This window comes from Alexandromys fortis, unplaced genomic scaffold, assembly GCF_014885135.2.
Source record: "Alexandromys fortis isolate MF-2015 unplaced genomic scaffold, M_Fortis_MF-2015_v1.1 scaffold_129, whole genome shotgun sequence".
Classification (NCBI taxonomy): Eukaryota; Metazoa; Chordata; class Mammalia; order Rodentia; family Cricetidae; genus Alexandromys; species Alexandromys fortis.
This window is the reverse complement of record NW_026068022.1, coordinates 3,049,579-3,072,153: the sequence shown is the minus strand read 5'-3', so window position 1 is coordinate 3,072,153 and position 22,575 is coordinate 3,049,579. Positions and strand designations below refer to the sequence as shown.

General features: G+C 45.7%; 1 protein-coding gene across 3 annotated transcripts; it reads right to left on the bottom strand.

Annotated features, from left to right (window-relative positions):
• Positions 1–428: 428 nt before the first annotated feature.
• On the bottom strand, positions 429–16,255 carry Tmem9b (TMEM9 domain family member B). Of its 3 annotated transcripts, none has more exons than XM_050163299.1 (5): positions 16,098–16,255; positions 13,586–13,677; positions 8,847–8,955; positions 7,063–7,197; positions 429–1,557 (listed from the first exon to the last, which is right to left on the bottom strand). In XM_050163299.1, the coding sequence occupies exons 3-5, from the start codon at positions 8,928–8,930 to the stop codon at positions 1,402–1,404; spliced, it is 375 nt and encodes a 124-aa protein (XP_050019256.1). In that variant the 5' UTR covers positions 8,931–8,955; positions 13,586–13,677; positions 16,098–16,255; the 3' UTR covers positions 429–1,401. The 3 variants fall into 3 exon arrangements, with proteins under 3 accessions (XP_050019256.1, XP_050019255.1, XP_050019257.1); XM_050163298.1 differs by lacking the exon at positions 16,098–16,255 and adding an exon at positions 15,581–15,792; XM_050163300.1 differs by lacking the exons at positions 13,586–13,677; positions 16,098–16,255 and adding an exon at positions 15,581–15,734.
• Between the last annotated feature and the right edge of the window lie 6,320 nt (positions 16,256–22,575).

The following is a 22,575-nucleotide window of genomic DNA, read 5'->3' as shown; positions in this document are numbered from 1 at the left end:
CATGACAATATTAACATGAATTTAATGTACCTGTAATATGGTTCTGCCAAGAACTTGGCAGAATCAGCACTCCTTTATGAACCATTATATAAATGCATGTTTTTTCATATATATACATGTACATAAGTACGTATATATGTATGGGTCTCATCACACCGCCCAGGCGACTGAATTCCAAGCAACCCTCTTGCCTCAGCCTCCTGAGTGTACTACCATGCCTGGTCTATGAATTTAAAGCCTCTTAACTTATCTGACTGCTTGTGTACCCAGGAATATGTCAACTTTCTCTCTGCACCCATAGCACAGGGTCAGTGTTCTAGGATTAGGTTTCATAAGCTGGTTTCACACAGCAGGGTAGCAAGGGGCTCTGTGTCACCACGCTTATCACAAGAGGAAGGAGAGAAGGCTGGAGAGCCGGCACACTGATAGGGGTTTTGAAAATTATTTTATTGTTACATTCCAAAGAGGATGTAGGAAGAGAAAAGCCAGTTATCCAATAACTGTTAAGACTTCTCAGAGAGAGGCTATCTGAACTCCAGTCCTAGGTCAAAGCTGCCTCTCAGCATGACAGGAAATGCTGACCGGTATGTGTACCTCATTCATCCAGGGAGGCTCGGGCTTAAGGGAAAATGACTTTATTCTAAATGTTCAAGTCCTTAGAGATACTAGAAGAAGATGAGAGAGACCACACACACCAAGACTGTGTTTAGTTATTAGAGTAAACCAGCAAACGGCCAGTTTGTTCTAGGACATGCTGCATCAGACATCACAGCGCACAAAACAAGTCTGCATTTCGTGAAGAACCACCAGGCATTTTAGATCTAATTTACCAAGAAATGTAGCCACAGGCCAACCAGAATCGTAGGGAACGTAGTCAGTGCAAGAGTCATGTGGGGAGGCCAGCACGCTTAGAGTGGCTACACTGGCAATATCAACACGTGAGAGAAGGTCTGGTGTATTTACAAGTCTGTCTAGGAAAGACTTGAGAGAAGCTGTGTCAAACACTCTCAAGGCTTCCCTTTCTTCTCCCACCACGGAAAAACAGAAGCAAAAACACACCTGGAAATTATCTTGAAAACCAAGTTAGAACTGTGTGATGAGAAAGAGAGCTTGTTCCAGGAACAGGACCTCAGGATAACTCACAGGCAGCTTAATTTTATTAGTAAAAGTCACAAGTAGGAAAAGGCTTACTGGCTGACTTGGAACTGTGTGCTGTAAAAAGTCTCTGTTAATACATTAACAAGAAAAAGTGCCAAGCACGTGGGTGCGCTTCCAGCTGCGGGTCTTCCTCCACCCAGCAGGATCTGGAAGACAGCAGGGCATTAGAACCCGCGGACACCCAGCCAGTTCCTTCCAGTTGTCTGCCGTCTTCTTTCCGGTCGCCTTGATTCCGATTCCCAGTTAGCTGAGGACAACATGTCGGTCAAAGACAGACTTTCGCTGCTCCTGAACTTGAAGCTTCCAGCGCTGCTGTGCGTACTCCACCTTGTTTAGAACATTGGCTCTGCTGCGAGAGCGGGCCAGCACATCGTGGGCGTTTGCGAAAGGCTGGTGATCCTGAAAGCCAAGGTGGAAGGTGTCAGAGATGACAGGAACGGCACACACCTGCACAGAACAGACAGCCCAGGAGCCAGGCTGGGGACAAGGGCTCTAGCCCTTCAACAACTAGAAGCAGGACAAGCTCAGCTACCAAAGCAGAGGATTCCAGAGACAAGAGCAACGAGGGCTACGTGAGAAACACACCCATAAGTCACCACTTTCAAAAGCATTTTCTTTAAAGAGCGAGACCAGGATGGTGGCCGTTTTTGTTAAAGAAAAGTCTTTCCTGATTAGTGGGAGAACAGTGGGCCAGGAAGAGGGCTCGGCAGGTAAAGGCACTTGGCACCAAGTCTGACCTAAGTTTGATCCTGGAACCCTGGAGTCTGTGTGGTGGAAAGAACTGACTCCAGCAAGTTGTCCTTTTGACCTCGACATGCCCTGAGGCCTGCAGGTGCCCACACTCCTGTCAAATAAACAAACTAATTCTTTTAAAGCAATTAACATTTTAAAAGGGACTAGAGAAGTGGTTTAGCAATTAAGAATGCTTCCTGCACCTCCAGAGGACCTGAGTTCAGTTCCCAGCACCCCTGTAAGACAGCTCACAATTGCTGTAACTCCAGCTCCAAGGGGCCAGACACCCTTTTCTGGCCTCCCAGGACACCTGCAAAAACGTACACATACAACCACATAAAACTTTTAAAATCTTTTTAAAAATTTTAGTCATTTTTTGTGCCTTTCTTTTCCTTCAGATATGGTCTGACCCTGACCATGTCACCCAGGCCAGCCTGGGACACTATATTGTCCAGACTGACCTCAGACTAGTGGTTCTCCAACTTCCCACTCCCAAGACTAGAACTTGAGGCACATACCACTTCAATGAAGAAAGCCTGTTTGGGGGCTGGAGAGATGGCTCAGCAGTTAAGAGCACTGACTGCTCTTCTGAAGGGCTCGGGTTCAGTTCCCAGCACCCACAGGACAGCAATCCATTGCCCATAACTCCAGTTCCAGGGGATCTGGCATCCTCACTCAGACAAACCCCCAATGTACATACAAGAGATCTTAGAAAATAAAAGTAACTAAAAGTAATAACAAAAACCTTAAAAGCTATAACTACTAGAACCTTTAAGAAAGAAAGGAGAGAAAGAGAGAAAGAGAAATAGTGAGAGAGAGAGAGAGAGCGCGCGCAAGCCTGTTTTCACATAAATATCTCCATGAGAAATATTAATGTAGGACTTTCCTCTATATTGATCAATACTTCATAGCTCATCTGTGGCAGAGGACAGTTCCCATTATATCAGAACTGATAACATGTCAGCCTAGGCCGCTAGAGCAGCTAGTTCTCAGGGCTATGTCTTGGCTGGTCTTAATGTCTCTCTGGGCCTTAAACACGCACCGATGGACTGTTTCCAAGACCTCGTTTCCTCTCTTCCCCACTCCACAGTGAGACAGAGCTCATGGCTTTAATGCCGTCTCTTACCAAGGAGAGAGAGGACTGGCTACTTCAGCACATCTAATTAACAAAAACTTCCATCTTCCATTGCAGAGTGTTCCACGGCTTCCCTGCTAATTGCTGTCTTAGGGAAGAGACTAATGAAGGTTACCCTAGTCTGTGTACAAAGCCAGATTCTCCTGTCAAAATAAACTGATTCAGCTGGATGTTTGTAGTCACTACACAGGAAACAACCCCACTAATCTACCTATGGAGGAGATGTCAACACAGCTGCGCACATGACAAACAGCTTCAATTGTGATTGACTGTTTTTATTTTGCCTTTTTCTTGAGTTTTTCCTCAACCCTGTGTCAGCAAAGTTTCTAAATGTTCCACCCAGGCCAGGTTCTTCAACAGGCTGGCGGGCGGGAGAGAAGCAGCACCGTCTGGCTGCTTGGCGGCAGCTGGCAGGAGCGGTCATGGCGTGGAGAGCTATGCATAACCCCCTGACTGCATTACAACTGTTACTGTTGGGGTTTTACCTGGCCGTGTCTCTACAGCAAGGCATTTCTACTTTGTTTACATATTCCAAGCATTTCCTTTCTTTTTATCTATTTTCTAAAGATTTATTTGGTATATGTGGATAGTTTTCCTGCATCTGTGTCTGTGCACCATGTTCATATCTAATGCTCGTTTCGGACAGAAAAGGGTGTCAAAGCCCCTGGAGTTAGATGGTTGGGAGCCATCATGTGGGTACTAGAAAGGAAATAGCCATGTCCTTTGCAAAAGCAGCCATCAGCTTGTGTGTCAAAGGACAACTTTGTAGAGCTCCATTTTTCTATGCATTGGCAGCACAGAGAAACTCGGGTTGCTGGGCTTGCTCCTACAGTAAGCTCCTTTACCCACTGAGCCATCTTCTGGACCTCAAAAAAGCTTTTTGTTCGTTTTACCTTTTAAAGATTTACTCTGTTTTCAATTATGTGTATGTGTGTAGGTGTGTGCACATGAGTGCAGGTGTCCACAGAGCCAGAAGAGGGTGTCAGATGCCCAGAGCTGGAGTCACAGTTGTGAGCCACTGGACATGGGTCCTGGGAATTGAACTCAGGTCCTCTGCAAGAGCAGTGCTCTTAACTGCCAAGCCACCTCAAAGGCTTTCTATAAGGAATCCTTGCCTTCTTTACCCAAATGTCCCCCACTTTTATTAACTTAGGCAATGTCTTTGCAAATCTCTCATGAAGTCCAAGATGTTGCATAGCTATAGAAAGAAAGCTGAAGGGAAAGGAAGGGGAGCTGGGCATGGTGGTGTACACCCATACCCCTAGCGCTTGGAGGACCACTGCAGGCTTGAGGCCAGCCTGCAGGTGTACACAGCAGGTTCTAGGTCAGCCAGGTTGACAAGCAAGACCCCGCTGGGAGGCAGAGAGAGACTGAGATGGGAAATAAGAGGGAGGGAGAGAGGAAAAACATAAAAAATAAAGTAGAAGGCTAAGGTTGTAGCATTACTTGATTTCCAATAAAGAAATAAACTGGCCCAAGGTCATTTGACAAATTAGCACAGACACTAACACTTTGTGTGCCTAATCCTAAATTGGCGTCATATCCTCTCAACACACCAAACTGTTTCGGGTAGATTATGGTGGGAAAACGTGCATCAATGATTTTGTATATAAAATATTATTACCATTGGTTTATTTGGACATAAACAATACTAGCAAGAAGGAAGTACTTTACCAGAGACCCTCTCAGTTACACTGTCTTGCCATTTGCTCCTCAAGGCAGGGGAAGGAAAGAATTCCTAAGGAACAAACTCAAGTGACTAAACAAACCAGCTAATCCTTTTGGTCTGCACTCCACCTACAGAACAAGATTGGACTAGCTGCTCACAGGCACAGGGAGAAAGCAAACAGAGATTTTCACTTCATCTGTTTGTTCTTCTTACACCTGATGAAATTACAACGAATACAAAGCGTGCTTTACTGGAATGTTTAGATAACAGTGATGATGTGTCCCGGGTATATGGGATGACAAATACTACCATTGTTTGAAGTGAACCTCTTGACTAATTGTACTTTTACCTGACTTAAAACAGAATTTAAAAATGGGAAAATTTAAATGCCTTAAAAATTAACCTTTTAAAAAGTACTTACTGAAGAACTCCCATGTTAGCTAAGCAGTTCATAATGAGCTGAAATTTAACTTCTGTTTGTACAGTTAAACACACAACACAGCTTTGGTTGGAAAACCTTTCTCTGCCTAGAATCAGTCTGACAAATATCAGAGTCAGCTGGGACTCTTAGTGACAGTGTTCTCCAATGGCAACGTGTAGGAAGAATTAATTACTCGTGAGCAAAGTGGTTACTAAGCATATGAGCCCACCAATCATGTCATCCTTCATGTTTACATCCACACATTTTTGCACCAATTTACGTTCTCCGTGTTTTACATTGCATCGTCTCTGAATCAGCAGCAGGTTATTAACGCCATAGGATGCATGGAAAGTCAGCACAGACCTCGTGCTAGGAATGGAAACACCGTGAGGCCTTGATATGGATTTATGTCAGTAGTTCTCAACTGGTGGTGATTCTGTCCCCCTGCCAAGATTCTGTCCCCCTGCCAAGATTCTTGAGGGCAAGGTTTCTCCACAAAAAAGGATAACTTAATCCTAGTATCTACAGAGTCAGAATTGAGAATATATAAATGAAAATTTCCATGTGAACAGTATTTGAAACTCTACTCTTCTGATATACAAGTTCTCTCTGGTGCTAATCCCACTGTCTGTTTTGTGTGTGTATTGTGTTTAAGATTTATTATTTTTAATTGTGTGTCTGTATGTGCACGTGCCTGCTGAGGCATCAGGGCTGAGTCCCCGGAGCTGGAATTACAGGGAGTTGTGAGCTATTTTATTTGGCATGGGTGCTGGGAACGAAATCCAGATCTTCTGCAAGAACAATATGCACTCTTAACCACTAAGCGCTCTCTCTCTCTCTCTCTCTCTCTCTCTCTCTCTCTCTCTCTCTCTCTCCCCCTTTAGGTTTTTAATTTATTTTGTACTAGAGACAGGTTCTCAAGTAGCTCAGGCTGCCACTGAACTCACTATGCGATCTAGAGTGATCTTTAACTCCTAATCATCCCGTTCCTCCTCCTCCATCTTGGGATCACAGGTATGCGCCACCACATTCACACTGTCTGTGCCTGGTTTTGTTTTTGAATTTTAATTCATTTTATTACATCAGATCCCCAGACTTACCTTTCTCTCAGCCTAACAATCTACTCCTGGAATTATTTATTCTTAGCTAAAATGTTTGTTTTGTGTATATATATGATGTATACATGCATGCCTGTGTGTGGGAGTGCGGACCCATGGGCGTGCCAAGGCACATGGATGGAGGTCAGAGAACTTCAGTTGTCCGTTTTGTTTGACGCAGGGTCTTTCCTTTGCTTTTTGCTGGGGCATACACCAGGCTAGTGGCTCATGAGTTTCTGAGGGTTCTCCTTCTCTGTCCCCCATCTTTTTTTTTTTGGTTTTTCGAGACAAGGTTTCTCTGTGGCTTTGGAGCCTGTCCTGGAACTAGCTCTTGTAGACCAGGCTGGCCTTGAACTCCCAGAGATCTGCCTGCCTCTGCCTCCCAAGTGCTGGGATTAAAGGCGTGCGCCACCACCGCCCAGCTCTGCCTCCCATCTTGTCAGAGGGACACTGGGATATGTGCTCCTACACCCAGCTTTTACATGGTTCTGAGATTCAAACTCGGATCTTTATGCTTGCACACCAAGTGCTTTATCTTCTGAGCCATCTCTCCAAGCTTCTTCTGGAACTCATTAAAAATATCTAGGTGTTTTAGTAAGCTTGGTGAGGAGCTGTGTGCCTGTAGGTACCTGCCATCCCAGCACTTGAAAGGCTGGGCAGAGGTGCTATGTGCTACACTTTTGGGCTGCATGTATGGCTTGCTAGAACAATTTCTTCATAGAGAGATACACACTAAAATTAGAACTCATTTCAGTATCTCACTGAGGTACCGCACTACCTACGGCTATTTCCACTTATACCAGACGGGGCAGAGACTGGCGCTGAGCAGCTATGTAGTGCCAGGACTTACCCCAACGTCGTCATCACTCTGCAAGAGCTGCGAGTGTCCAAAGAGGCGCCTCTTCAGGATGGGCTCAACTAAGGTAAGATATATCATATACAGAAGTAGAAGGCCCAAAATAGAGAGATAAATTATAATGGTAACCTAAAGGAAAATGAAAAGAAGTCACACTCTGTTCAAGCCAAGGACTTAGTTGTTTGGTAAGAGCAACATTACAGCGAGGTCTGACACTTCCACTCGGGGCACAGGGTTTGTGTGCCCGCCAGCGTCCAACAGCAGAGGCAACCTGAATCCACCAAAGGCAGAGCGCGGGAACAAAAAGTCACAGAGGACCACATATGAGTTTACTTACATGAAATATTAAGATGTGTACAGGCAGAGAGTTAAATAGTGATCATTTGGGATCAGGGACAGAAATGTTTTAAAAATTGAACTTTAAGATGTTGTTTTAATTTGCTAAATTATATACTTAAAAGCAAGAGAATGTTAGGGAATATAAATTACACATTTAAAAGTCTGTTAAAAAGCATCTGGGCTTGGGCTGCAGTTTAGTGGTCAAACATTGTCCTATGTGACATGAGGTCCTCCCTAGGCTCCACCAAAAAGAAAGAGGTGGGTTGAAGAGATGCTCAGCAGTTAGCACTGGCTGTTTCTGGAGGACCCAGGTTCAGTTCTCAGCACCCACATGGAGAATCATAACTGCCTATAACTCCAATTCTTGGAATTTGATGCCCTTTTCTGACAATTGTGAGCACCAGGGATGCAAAAGGTACACAGACATACATGCTAGCAAAACATCCAGACACATGAAATAATGAAAGAATAATTTCGGGAGCTTGAGAGATGCTCAGAAGTTTAGAGTATTTGTTGCTCTTTACAGAGGACCCAGGTCCAATTCCCAGACCCAAATGGTGGCTGATAACCATCCACAACTCCAGTTCCAGAGGGTCTGATGCCCTCTTCTGCCCTCTGCAGGTTTCAGGCATGTACACATGCAGGCATACATGCAAGCAAAACAGTCACATACATAAAATAAAATCATTTTTTTAAAAAAAAAATTGATGGAAAGAGGAAGAGCAGGGAAAGAGAGATTAGAGAAGAAAAGGTGTGGTGAGATTCCCACAGGACCGAGCCCTGCTGAGGCGCTTGCAACTCGGCTGATGCACTGCACTCACTATCAGGCCTTTCTCTTTTCTTCTTGACAAGCTCTTTCGACACAGCACTGTCTGTCCTGAAACTCAGTATGTCCAGGCTGGCCTCAAACTCACAGAAATCTGTCGCCTGCTTCTGCCTCCTGAGTTGAGTTTCTTTCTTTCTTTTCTTTTTTTCTTTTTATTTTTTAAAGGAAAGGAATGGGAAGTACAACCTTAAGACAAACCTGAGAACAACCATACGTCACCATAATATAGTAACTGAGCTCATTAGTGACCTAATGGTGGTGAGTTATCCACAGCCATTTCAGGAACTGAAGACCCGAGTGTCATGCCTACAGCAGTGACTGAATGCAGAATTCAGTCAAAGGGTTGTGCAGGCAGGGAGAGCGAGGTCGATAATGTTGTCTCACTGGCCTTTAGCATACATGGTCCAACAAGAAACTAGGGTAGATTTCCAGAATATGCTAATTAAATGTAGTACGGCTGTTTTAGATCCATTCCATTTGTCTAACATACCCTAACTGATCCAAAAAGCAAAAGCGGGTCCATTATTACTTTTAGAAAAGTTCAAATGTTTCTGTCTTTTCTGAAGAGCATGTGGAGTGTTTGTGCATGCACGTGCGTGTGTTTATACATCACCTTGATAGTGACAGAGCTTCTCTCTTCATACTTGCATTCACAGCGCAGACAGTATGCTTCCACATCAGGCCCCCGCACAGGCATGGGCTCCACAACATGAAGGCAGTCACTGAAAACACAAGAGCAAAACACTGCAGAAGCCTGGCTTCATATTTTCCTGTCTCTGATCAAAACTTTTCCTGAAACACAGAATGATCACTGAGCTTACCTAAAGAAATAATATAAGGCAGGGCGGTGGTGGCGCATCCCTTTAATTCCAGCACTCGGGAGGCAGAGGCAGGTGAATCTCTGTGAGTTCGAGACCAGCCTGGTCTACAGAGCTAGTGCCAGGACAGGCTCCAAAGCCACAGAAAAACCCTGTCTCGAAAAAACAAAAACAAAAACAAGCAAAGAAATAATATAAGAAATCAATGAATCAAAGTAAAATAATTCCCTCTCTCAGTATTAGCACTTTGGTAAGATTTAACAGTGTAAGAAGCAAAAGACACTGTAAGAAGTCGGAAGGCAATGGCTGTCCATGTCTGAGTTGCCATTACTAACAGTTTCTAACATTACTAACAGTTTGAGATGCCCTAGAAAATTCCAAACTGTATAAAAACCAAAACTATTTGCAAGAGCAGTCATATTTAGACTTGTCCAGTTACCAAGCAAAACTCCTTTAAATGTTTTAAAATGACACAAGGCATTGTTTGAATCTCATTGCTTATGAATTAATTACACTTTATTTTCATGTGTGTGAGAGACAAAGCATGGTGTGCATGCGTGTGTGTAAAGGTACACGCAGAGGCCAGAAAAGAATCTCAAATCTCCTGCTCTGTCACTCTTCCCCTTGTTCTCTTGAGACAAAGTCTCTCCCTGAAACTGGAGCTGGGCTGGCAGCCAGTGACTCCCAAGTGATCCCTTGCTTTGCTCCCTACATCTCTGGGGTGACAGCAACACATGGCCACACCTGGCTCTTTATGTGGATGCTGGAGATTCCAACTCAGGGCATCATACACAGCAAGCGTTCTTACCCACTAGGCCACCTTCCCTATCCAGTTAACATCATCATCATTATTATTTTGGTTTTTTGAGACAATGTTTTTCTGTGTATCTCTGGCTGTCTTGGAACTCACTCTGTAGACCAGGTTGGCCTCAGAGCTCTATCTGCCTCTGCCTCCTGAGTGCTGGGATTAAAGGTGTGTGCTCCCAATTAATACTATTTTCAATTATCACAATGTAGCATATGAATGGCTTATCACATTTAACAGAAGGGCAAACTATGAAACGCTGAAAGGTGGACCCCTACAGTCACACTGAGAAACAATCACATTCTTGGTCCAGCCATGCTGGCATATGTTTTTAATCTCAGCACTTGGGAGGCAGAGACAGGTGGATCCCAGGTCAGCCTGGTCTACAGAGTAAGTTCCAGCACAGCCAGGGGCTGAAGAGGAGGCTCAGCAATTAAAAGCACTTAATGTTCTTACAGAAGACCTGGGATTGGCTCCCACATTGCCATCAGGCCGCTCACAACCACCTATAATTCCAGTTTCAGGAGATCTGATGCCCTTTGACCTCCAAGGGCACCTGCATGCATGTGGTATACATAAACACATTTTATATACATATAAATTAAAATTACATTTTAAAGTATTTTAAGTGAAAAATGAAGTATAAAAACTAAAACAGAGATGGCTTATTTAAAAAAGAATGCTACCAAAAATATCTTTGTTAAGAATCTGTTATTTCTAAGAAATGAATAATTACGTTCCATTTTGTAACTGTGTATGTGAGGTGTGTGCTTGTGCTAATCGGCAAGGACTTTACCCACTGAGCAGTGTCCCCGGCCCTGGCTCCGTTGTGGTCCGTCTTCATTATCACAAATGCTATGACAGCATCCTATCTTATCCCAGACACCCTTCTTGAGGGCACTCAGTGTTCTGAGATAATTCCTTCTTCTCATATTCTATTGCTCTGAACTATAGCATTAGAGACAAAACTCAAAATGGTATAAGTGATAAAAGTTCAGTTATCTATAACAAGTAATTTAATTTGAACAAAAGCCGGACACAGTGGCGTACAACTATAAACCCAGCACTGGGAAGGAGGAGGCAGAATGATTGAGAGTTCCAGGCAGACCTGGGTTACATATCAAGACACTGTTTCACAACAGGAAGGAAGGAAGGAAGGAAGGAAGGAAGGAAGGAAGGAAGGAAGGAAGGAAGGAAGGAAGGAAGGAAGGAGGAAGAGAAGGAGGGAGGGCAGGAGGGAGGGAGGCAGGCAAAAGATGAGAGAGGGAGGGAGAAGAAAAGGCTGTGCAGGGCTGAAGCAGCAGGAAGGTTGTTTTTGACTAACCCAGAATAAATAGCGCTAGCCCCAAATTGTGGCTCAGCCACTCTCAGCACTAGGAAACACCCCCACCTAGTGGTCAAAGGGAGATTCAGCTTTGACTCCAATCCCAAAGACAAACCCAAGTACTCCCCTTAACTTGTTTTCAATCAACTATTCCAAGTCAATGAAGAACTGAAGCTAACAACTGAAAAACAAGAGGCCCACAGAACAGAAGGTTAAAGTGTATTTGTCTCACAGGTACCGGGTCCTCAGGGAGCCGTAGCATCCTGGTAGAGCATAACTTGCCTGTCTTTCCAAACAAGTTAAAAATTTGCACTGTCAATTGGGAACATATATCAGCAAAAGACTTACAAGCAAGGGAAAGTAGAAGAGAAGGAAGAAAAATCCTAGCAAGTCTTGTTTCAACTATTTTCTTTTTTAATTTATTTACATTTCATGTGTATTGGTGTTTTGCCTGCATGTATGCCCGTGTGAGGATGATGCATCCCCTAGAACTGGAGTTACAGACAGCTGTGAGCTTCCTTGTGGGTACTAGGAATTGAACCCGAGTCCTCTGGAAGAACCGTCGGTGCTTTTAACTGCTGAGTCATCTCTCCAGCTCCTCAACTATTTATTTTCAAAGCTCCTAATATTAATTTATAACCGGGGATGAAGACATGGCCCTGTCTCATCAGAGAATAACAGAAAGTGAATAGCAACAAAAATTATTGTTAAACACTTGAAAAGTGAGTTCTGTTGCCACTCCACCAATACACATCACAACTGTTACCAATAAGAAAACACACTGATTAAATAAGAAAACACACTGATTAAACACACATTCAACAGCTTTGGGAAAGTTACAGAAGTAACTTAAAGATGTGTTTGAGGGCTGGGGTCACTGTCCAGTGGGGGAATGTTTGCCCAGCACTTACAAGGCCTTGGATATTATCTCCAGTACAGAAAGAATTGAGCTTGTATGTATCGTATAAAGTAACATGCTGGTACAAAGCCTATTAAAAATATACCCCAATAAACCCCAATCATTAGCCTAGCATGGTGGTGCATGTCTTTAATCCCAGCATTTGGGAGGCAGAGGCAGGCGGATCTCTGTGAGTTTGAGGCCAGTCTGGTCTACAGATCAACTTCCAGGACAGCCAGGAATGTTACACAGAGAAACCCTCTCCAAAATCCAAAAACAAACAAACACAGAAAATCCAACCCCAACCACTTTGGAACATAAACATTTCTTAAAGCAGAACACAGACAATTACAGGAACACACTAAACAGCCTGAACCTAAATGCACAGAGCGGGAAGAATAGATAATGACACCAGAGAAACTAAACGTGCTCAAAGTCAATTCAGAAACATGACGGAACAAATGTAATCTTGCTTCAGATTGCTGCTGACTACAGAGCTGTGGAATCCGTTACACACCAAAGCAGCTATTATTTGGAGCTATTCCCCATCAACTTCCACTGTGCTGTGACATCACAGCCCCACTGGGGAAGGACATCCACCCTGCTGTATAACCTGGCTACTTCTTGTTTCAAGGCACACACAGAAAAATCTGCCATTTTTAAGGTCCACCGGGATAAACTGAGAAAGCTGCTGGTAGCCTACCAGACAATCAGGATTCCAGTCATTATAGGCCAGCCTGACTGCCCAGGGGTGGAAGAATCACAGTCTCAACATTATCCGAACCCACTGACACATACCAAAGGAGAAATTCTGACACACACACTTCATTCTCATTCATCCCTGAATCTCTGAAACTTTTAAATACAGCCTCCAATATTTCACAGTATGTCATCAAAACGTAAAGACTGTGGCCTGCAAAGTAGAGGCAAGAAGATCGAGAGCTTGAAGTCAGCTTGCTGTCAAAACAAGTGTCAGGCTGATCTGGGCTACATGGTAAGATCCTGTCTCAAAACAGAAACAAAAGCAAATCCCAAACCCAAAAGCACCCTACTCCCAGCAAAAATTACAAACCAGGAGCTGGAGAGAGGGCTTGGTTAGGAGCGCTGGCTACTGCTGCAGAGGACTCTAGCTCAGTTCCCAGCACCCACGCTGGCCATCCTACCAGCAGCTATGATACCAGCTCCAGGGAATTCAATGTCCTTTGCTGGCTCCACAGACACTCACATATATGTGCAGGGCACAAGAGAGTGGCTATTGGTAGTTTGGACACAATAAACTCAGTCCTGTCTCCATAGGAATCTCCCAGCCTAGCGCTTTCTGTTAGGCTACAGTATTCCTTTAGATTTGTATCATACACTCGGAACCCTAGTCTCATTTTTTCCAGATAGAAATAGAATTTGAGACTTTTGCTTAAAAACTAAATAAGACATTGTATGGACGTCCTGAGTTAACAGTAAGAACCACAGAAAGGATGTGACAGGTGATTTCTTGGCCCATAATACTTACCAATCTTTCTGAGATATGTTCTTATTATAAATATGCCCCGGATTCTCTTTATAGGGAGGGCAGATACATTTACACCTCACATCTTCAAAATTCTGTAACAAAAATGAAAACATCGAAGCTTGTTTGAAGCTTATCATCAATATTTGTAAAAATCTGCACGCATACACTTTGCTGAGTGTCCTTTCAGTATTCTAAGACCATCATCAAAGTTCTTAACGCCCACAAAACCTGACGTGTGCTTTACTAAACAACATGACAAGCAGATTCTGTCATCATCTACCTGCCGCTAGAAAGACACATCCCGGACAGGTAATGGGGCCTACAAAGAGAAATGCTGATACGAGAGGATCGGGGAGACTCAAATTTAAAAGCAAGCCACAGTTCTAGGCTGGGGGTGGATGCAATTCCGGGCTGAAGCATGGGCAGCATGCAGAAGGCTAGTTCAACCTACAAAACAACAAAGGTGGGGGGGCGGGATTTTTCTAAGTTCATCTTTTCTAACTTTTTCCTTTTGAGAGAAAGGCACTGAGCATGGATAAAAGAGGCTATGTCAGCTATAGACAGGATGAAGATTCGGGGCACTCAGCCAGTGCTAGGAGGGGAGTCCAAAGGGAAGTCTCTTGAATCTTGATGAATTTTGCTACTGTCCCCTCAAGAAACAGGGAAGACAGCTCCTAGCAAAACAAATTTCACCAAGCAGAGAAAACGCCATAAATGCTGGATAGATCCGAGAGATGCTTCCTCAGCAAAGGGGTGTCTATTTGAGATGGCAATGGCTCATTAGTCCCCAGGAGACATGTCCACTGCTCCTACGTACAATGAGATGTCCGGCAGAGCTGCTACAGCTCCTAAATGTAGTCAGCAGCCTCTGTGCCAGACCCTGGATTCGATGAGGACGACTCAGAAAAGCAAGAAGCATGGCTCCTGTTTTCTGGAACAAATTCTATCAAGGGGAGATACACAAATACATGTATTATGTATATCATGATACACTACATAAAATGTTCATGTATGATATCCATGCAGGGGGTGCCAACTACATTTAAAAATTAGGAGACTTTCTGCTGTCCCTATTTTTGTGACATCAGAAAGTTTGGGAGAGAAAAGCCCTCTGACCAAAACCACCTGCCTTCCTGTAACCCGTCTTTCCCAGCCCTTTATAATATTTAAAAATATTGTAAAACTCTTCTTTTAAACATGCTGTGTCACTATTTCCCCAACCACACTGGGAATTCTTTCTATTGTGCCCCCAAATGAGTTAGCTCACTGGGGGGAAAGCACATGTTTTCTTGGACCAGGGCAGCTCTGGGGCGCCAGATAACAACATGAGGGGACCAGAAGGGTTAAGAAACACACGGGGGGGGGGGGGAGGACACAATCTCCCCTCCCTACTAGGCCGGTTCTTCCCTTACCTAGCCAATTATCAGAAGAGGGAGGTGTGTGTGTGTGTGTGTTTGATCCTGGAGGGGGCCAGGGTCAGAGTATCAAGCTGGTGAGAAGACCCTGTAGGTCCTCCTGGGAAGGGGTGGTTGCCACACGAGGCGAGCCCCCACCATGGCATGGGAATCTGCTCATGGATGAGTTGAGAGGAGCTAGTACCTAGTAGGGAGGACTTCGGGGAGGGGAGATCAGAGTTTCTCATCATTTGGATTTGGGCCCGGGGGCTGGTGAAGGCCGGGAGTGGGCTGCGAAGTTTAAGGGTGGAAAGTTCAAAGCTCCCATGGCAGAAAAGCTCCTCAAGTTCCGGGTATGTGCTGTCAGGGCTGGGAAGGGAAATGTCAGGAGGTGGAGGAGTTGCAGATCCGGCTCCGGGCACTGTCGGGGGCTGAGGGTTAGGAAGCTCCGGGCAGGGCCGACCTGGGCTGCGAAGCAGGGGATCTGGCGGTCGGATTGGGAGAACCCGGGAGTGGGGAGCAAGTGGGCAGCCCCAGTTTCAGCCAGGCCAGAGAGGCAGGGGCGGAGCTCCTGTCAGGAGCCGGGCGGGGCGGGACTCACCTTGGCGGCGCCTGTCAGCGGCGCGAAGAGCAGCACGGACAGCGCCAGGCAGGACAGGCCGAGCCCCGGGCCCAGCCGCAGCCGGCCTCCGGCCCACAGGCTCGCCATCGCGGGAGCCAGCCGCCCCAGCGAGCCCGAGCCCCGCTCCCGGCTGGGGATCCGGCTCGGGATCCTCCGCCCGCACTTCCGCCTGGGCCTGCGCGTCACAGTCCGCGCCGGGTCAGCTGCGAGAAAGCCTCCGCCCCGGAAACGGTTCCGGGTGCGCCGGGCCGTGGCGGCCGCGGCCGTGGGGTTGCAACGCTGTCTGGGGGCTGCCCCGGCCAGGGCCGGCGAGTCCTGCGGCTCCGGGGGGCAGACCACCCGGGCCGGGGCCTGCAGGCCTGGTGAGCCCCATCCCCGGGAACTGCCGAGACGGTGCCGCGCGTGGAGACCTGGCCGGGAGTGGCCGAGCGCCCGGAGCGCGGAGGCCACCCGGCGGCGGAGGGTCGGAACTCGGTTCCTGGGCTTCGGTACTAACCTGCGCTCCGTGCGCTTCCCGGGTTCAGCTCCCTGCGGGGCTCGCAACGGTCGCTGTGGGCTGCCCACGTGGGTGTGGCTTCCACTAGGGGCTGACCGCCTTGGTGCAGCTTGGGGCTGGGAAGTGGGTCACGATGGTGGAGCTGGGCCGGCTCAAATCAGGCTTCGCTGGGTTTGGACCGCCCCAGCAGCATCCGCCAGCCCCGGCCCAGGACTACTGGCGGTGGAGAATCCGGGCGCTATGCTCCTGGGAGGCAATGCCTATTTAAACCAGGCCAGCCCTCAGTTCGGGAGCGCTGACCCTACACTTCCAGGTGTCTTCTGCTGGTAATTTTGGAGCACCCTGGAGAGAACGCAGTACCTCCAATTTAAAAAAAATTACATATGTATATATACACTATATACACACACATATGTATATATACACACACAGTATTCTCATCACAACCTTTAGGGGTTTACTGAATGCCATCAGGGAAATCACTTCCCTTCATTAAGAAGAATTGAATTTATGAATTTCAAAATCTACTCCCAAGATACCCATTTTTTTAAAAAGTAGTCTTTTCCTGGTTGGTGAAAATGTTTTAATTACCGAGTAGAATTTTCTCAATGTTTTTCTGCTGTATGATTCTTGTCGATGCCAGACGAGAACCTAGCACAAGGTACTACATAGCATAAAATATATTTAGCTCTTTTAGTCCTAAATGGCAACTCGCCCAGAGCGAAATCAGCAGGATGCTTTCTCGCCAGTTCTTGTGAAGATGCTGTCACACGGGTAATTCGGGTCCTTCTAAGTGGCGTCCTGCTGCTGGCAGTGGAGGACACTGTGGATCTGGTTGCTAAACGCTGACCTAGAAGCCAGTTTGTATCAGCTGTGGGTCTGATGTCTAAAAGGAATTTGTGCTCTTGAGATAAAGCACGGAAACCCTCCTGTGCTCCTCCTTCAAAATTCTTGTCAAAGGTTAGAGGGAAGAGGGAGTCCAAAGACTTAGAGGACCACAGCAGTGCCTCAGGCTGGTGGGATATTTTGTCCTTTGTCCTTGCTGTCTCAGACTTGTGGGCTCAAGTGATCGTTCTCCCTCAGCCTCCTAAATAACAGACTACCGGCGTGAGCCTCCAAATCAGAACCGCTTCATCAGTTCAGTGAAGAAGAAAATACATTCAGTGTAGACAGGATTTTAGAGCTGAACATCTGAGGTGTGAGGGATGTCAATGGAGCTCTGCTGTAATCGCAAACTATTTCAAAATCAGTGTGAGAAAAACGTAAAAAAAATCTTTATTTTAAAATACCGATTAAAGTTGGGGCCGGAGAGATGACTCAGCAATTGTGAGTCCTTGCTGCTCTTGCAGAGGACTGAGGTTTGGTTTCCAGCACCCACAGGGCAGCTTACAACCTTCTCTAATTCCAGTTCCAGGGGGCTGATTCCTCTTTCCTGTTCCCCAGTGGCTCTTTGTGCTCTGGTGCACATTCATACATGTTGGCAAAACACGCACAACGTAAAAATTTTAAATCGTCATTAATGTTGAAATATTTTGGATATATTGGATTAAAATAATTATTCAATTTTATTTTTAAAAAACGCAATGTGGCTACTAGAAATGTTTTGTTCTAGAATGCAGCATGACAGCCACTGATGGATTGTGGCTGACCATAGACTGGAGATTTAATTTAAGATGAAGAGAGCAGCGATGAGGAGAAACTGGCACAGGTATATATATATCTGCCAAAAATAAGTGTCGTTTCAGCTGACTTTAATAGAAGTGGAAGGCCCGGCTTCTCTCCCTCTGCTGCTTACATGTGTATGACTCTTTCATGTAGATCAGGGAAAAGCCTTCCTTGACAAGTGTACATGCCTGTGGTTTTGCAGATCTCTTTCCTAACATACTTCATTATGGTGAAATGGTGTTTTCATGGATGTCTTTGTGCTCCTACCCCTACCAAAATCTTGTGAGCCCTTTGAGCATAGGAACCTTTCTCTTAGTATCTTTGGATCTGGAGACTGAGATCTAGTATTAACGTGGGAACCAGGGAAAGAGAAAGGGGAGGAAAAGAAATTCCTTTAGTTGTCACAGGGATAAAGGTACTTACTTGAGTCCTTGCTTGATTTCTTTCTGACCCTGAGAGATGAGGCTGAGATGCCCAAAGTGCAAACAGCAGAACCACTGCACAGCTGGAGTAGATAAGGAAAGACCCCTGACCACGATCTCTTTAGAGCCATTCAGCTCAGACCCGGCACTCATCCGAGCATCCGTCCTCCCTGCCCTTTTCCTGGGTTTCCTGTTTTTCTATTCCCTTTCTTATTTCTGTTGCCATGCTAGGGATTGAGCCCAGAACCTCACACTTGCTAGGCAAGTTCTTTTCCACTGAGCTGCGTCTCCAGCCACCCCACCCACCCACTCTCCACCCACCCCCCACCCCGCTCCATTCTACCACAATATCTGAGTTCTCAACTCTTAGTAAAGCCAGAAAAAAGAAATTCTCTTGTGGGCAATGATTAGGAAAGCAAGAGAGCCGTCTCCAAACTTAAAGTCAGAATTCGGGAGCCCAGGTGATCACTGTGTAAAGTGCATTAGTCAGTTTGTGGGTGGCCTCATCGGGGCGGGGGGGGGGGGCGGGAACAGCAGGTGGCAGTTGAAGTTCAAGGTGTCAGCCCACCAGGAGGAAACTCTGATGGGTCAATCTGGGTTAGGCAAGGCCCCCAGATCACAAACCCTGAATGTCTTTTGCTCCTACTGCGCCTGCCTTGAGGTGCTGCTGCTGTCTTTCTCTGGTATCTGGTATGGTGTGAATGTGGGGGGAGGGGCACCCACACTACCTGTAATGTAGTGTGTTTATCTCATGGAAACATCCCGTTCTGCCAGGCATTTTGACCTGTGGCTTACGATGAAAATGATTCCTTCCTAAGCTGTACTGGCTAATTGATAATAATTATTTTTATGCTAAAAAAATAAAAGAAGGAAGCGTCACACAACTAGAGCACATGCATTTCTATTGAGGAGCCCTACAGACTACTGTTTAGGTTAATGATTAAGGAAAATAACTGAGTCACAGTGGCCCAGTTAGCTTAAATTCTTTAGCCTTAATGATGGGAGATGTGTTCACAGGTTTCGGAGTGCATCACACCTGAAAATAAGTTTTGAAAATAACTTAAAATTAAACTAAGATGTTTTTGTCAAATAGCTTTGAGGTGAAAACCCGAGAAGACAACCTGAAGTTTAGAAAGGCTCAGTGTTGGATGCGGAACAAGAACAGAGCAGCCCAGCTCTCGGTGGCTGGCATACCTTTCTTACTGGGACTGGTTGGTGACCAAAGGTGATGATTAATTCCTTGTACCCATTTTTGTCCTTAATCTCCTGATATAAAAAAAATATTGATGAGTGGGTTTTGTACCCTAAAAATTTAAAGTAGAGCTAATTGTTTTTCATATATAAAAGTTTAGGTTTGTAGCCAGGCGGTGGTGGTGCACACCTTTAATCCCAGCACTCGGGAGGCAGAGGCAGGCGGATCTCTGAGTTCCAGGCCAGCCTGGTCTACAAGAGCTAGTTCCAGGACAGGCTCCAAAGCTACAGAGAAACACTGTCTCAAAAAAAAAAAGTTTAGATTTGTAATTCCTTTAAGATTCCTTGTAAGATTACCTTTTGATATAAGTAATAAAATGATTGGTCCTTTCTTTGTAACTGCAAAATGCAGTGTGCCAGTAAAAGACTGGTTAAGAAGAGCTTGCTTGCCTACACGTTTGATCTGTAACAAGTTGCTTGGGTATGAATATACATGGTTTCTTGGGATTTTTTTTTACCTGCAATACATAAAATGTCTAATCATGTAAGGAATATGGAAAATTTGCTGTTTTTTACTGTTTGTTTTGTGTTCATTGTAATCATTTGCTTGAAAGACAGAATGTAACCACATCGTAATTTTTATATTGCCTGGAAGATTTTGCTGGGGTAGATAAGCTGTAAGGGAAAGAATAAAGATAGTGTTAGATAGAGTTACAATGGGTTAGAAGGAAATCACCAGGAAAATAAAAAATAGAGAATGCAAAACAAGAATAAAGATCTGAAGGAAACCATCGAGAGAGTGTGAGTGTCATTTCCCCTAACACCCTCAGATAGGAAAGTCTAGTGCCATAATGATGCTATGAACATAGTTGATCACATGTCCTTGTGGTGTGAATGTGCCTCCTTTGGATATATGCCTAAGAGTGGCATTGCTAGGTCTTAAAGTATATTGAATTCCAATTTTCTGAGAACTCTCCATACTGATTTCCTAAGCAGCTGTACAAGTTTGTGCTCCCATTGTTCATAATAGCCAGAACCGGCAAACAACCTACATGCCCCTCAACTGAAGAGTAGATAAAGAAAATGTGGTACATTTACACAATGGAGTACCACTCAGTGATAAAAACAACAATATATTGAAATTTGCAGGCAAATGGACTGAAGTGGAAAAAAAACCATCCTGAATGAGGTAACCCAGACCCAGAAAGACAAATATGGTATGTACTCACTCATAAGTGAATATTAGACATAAAACAAAGGATGATCAGCTTACAGTCTAAAACACCAGAGACGCGAAGTAACAAAGAGGACCCTAAGAGAGACATACATGGATCTGCTAGGAAGAGGAAATAGACATGATCTCCTAAAAGCTCCATCCAGTAACTGATGGAAGCAGATGCAGAGTGGTTAGCTGTGGAATTAACCACTGCACAGAGCTCCAGGAGTCCTGTCGAAGAGAAGGAGGAGCGATAACCTGAGCAAGAGGGTCAAGACCATGACGGGGAAGCCCTCAGAGAAAGCTGACCTGAACTAATGGAAGCCCACTGACTCTGGTCAGACAACTAGAAACCCTGCATAAGACTGATCTAGCCACCCCCTCAGAAAGGTGACAGTGGGTGGCTTGCAGTTTGTGGGGGCACTGGCAGTAGGACCAGGAGCAATTCTAATGAATGATCTGGCTTTTTGGAGCCCATTTCCTATGAAAAGTTGCTCAGCCTAGACATGAAGGGGAGGGCCTTGGTCCTGCCTCAATGTGGATGTGACAGAATTAGTTCACTCCCCATGGGAAGTCTTACCCTCTCTGAGGAGCAGGTGGGGGATGGGGTGAGGGAAAAGGTGGGGGAGCTGGAGGGGGAACTGGGATTAGCATGTAAAAAAGAATAAAATTAAAATAAAAAGTCTAGTACACCCTGACACCATGGATTCCTTTCAAGCCCTGTGCTGTCTGAAGGCTGGCCCCCCAGACAGCAGTAAGTTTGCCCTTCTTATTTAGTCCCCTGAAGTGTGAGGTTTTTCTGCACTCTGTAAAATGTGCTAAGTGTGCCTTACCACACATGTTATCACTGACTAGTGCCCATCATAGTACCGGTAATCATGGGGCAGAATGTCATTTCTGTTCCTGGAGCTGCTGGTGCCACTATGGCTGCTAAATTCTTGGGTTCCTAAAATAACAAAGCAGCTGTAAGTGGTGCAGAGGCGGGCAGTGCCCAGAGCCACTGTAAGTGGTGCAGAGGCGGGCAGTGCCCAGAGCCTCTGTAAGTGGTGCAGAGGCGGGCAGTGCCCAGAGCCACTGTAAGTGGTGCAGAGGCGGGCAGTGCCCAGAGCCACTGTAAGTGACGCAGAGGCTGGCAGTGCCCAGAGCCACCGTAAGTGATGCAGAGGCGGGCAGTGCCCAGAGCCACCGTAAGTGGTGCAGAGGCGGGCAGTGCCCAGAGCCACCGTAAGTGGTGCAGAGGCGGGCAGTGCCCAGAGCCACCGTAAGTGGTGCAGAGGCGGGCAGTGCCCAGAGTCACTGAGCCACCTCTCCAGTTCCCCAGCCTCTGTTATCTTGAAATCAGAGCAGCTGTGACTACCTGCTCCCAACCTTCCCAAGAAGACCTCACCTTAGAGTCTAGCCAGACTCCTGTCCCCTCCCTGCTGCCAGAGGCACAAACCCTGTCCCAGATGACGTGGTCTGGGAGGCAGAGTGCTTGGAGAACATAGGTGGTGGAAGGTTGACCTGGGTTGGAACACCAAGTGACAGCTTTTGGGAATTTCAGATAGAGCCACCCCAAGTCATCCATGCTTCTCTGAGTCCTCACCATAAGCTCACGGTTCGCCAGCTGGACTTGAGTTTCTTTGTGCTGCTGGTGTCCTCTGGGGGTAAAGAGGTATTTCTGAGAGTTTCCCAGGAAAAGTGGCACCGCATTAATTTTTATCCGTGTAGTAGCGCAAGACTTATAATGAAAAGTAGCAGGGTCTGCTCGAGCCCTCTACACTCAGTTTCTCATCTCCAAAACTCTTTATAAAAAAAAAATGACTTCTCGAATTTTGCATGCAAATGGATGGAAATAGAAAACACTATCCTGAGTGAGGTAACCCAGACCCAAAAAGATGAACATGGGATGTACTCACTCATAATTGGTTTCTAGCCATAAATAAAGGTCACGGAGTGTATACCTGGTGAACCTAAAGAAGCTAAATAAGAAGGTGAACCCAAG

Coding starts and splice junctions, on each gene's coding strand:
- Tmem9b (XM_050163298.1), bottom strand. CDS start 15,688: ATGGCGAGCCTGTGGGCCGGAGGCCGGCTGCGGCTGGGCCCGGGGCTC. Junction 13,678..15,580: donor CGCTGACAGGCGCCGCCAAG/GTGAGTCCCGCC, acceptor TTTTTGTTACAG/AATTTTGAAGATGTGAGGTG. Junction 7,198..8,846: donor GAAGCTCTGTCACTATCAAG/GTGATGTATAAA, acceptor ATTTTCCTTTAG/GTTACCATTATAATTTATCT.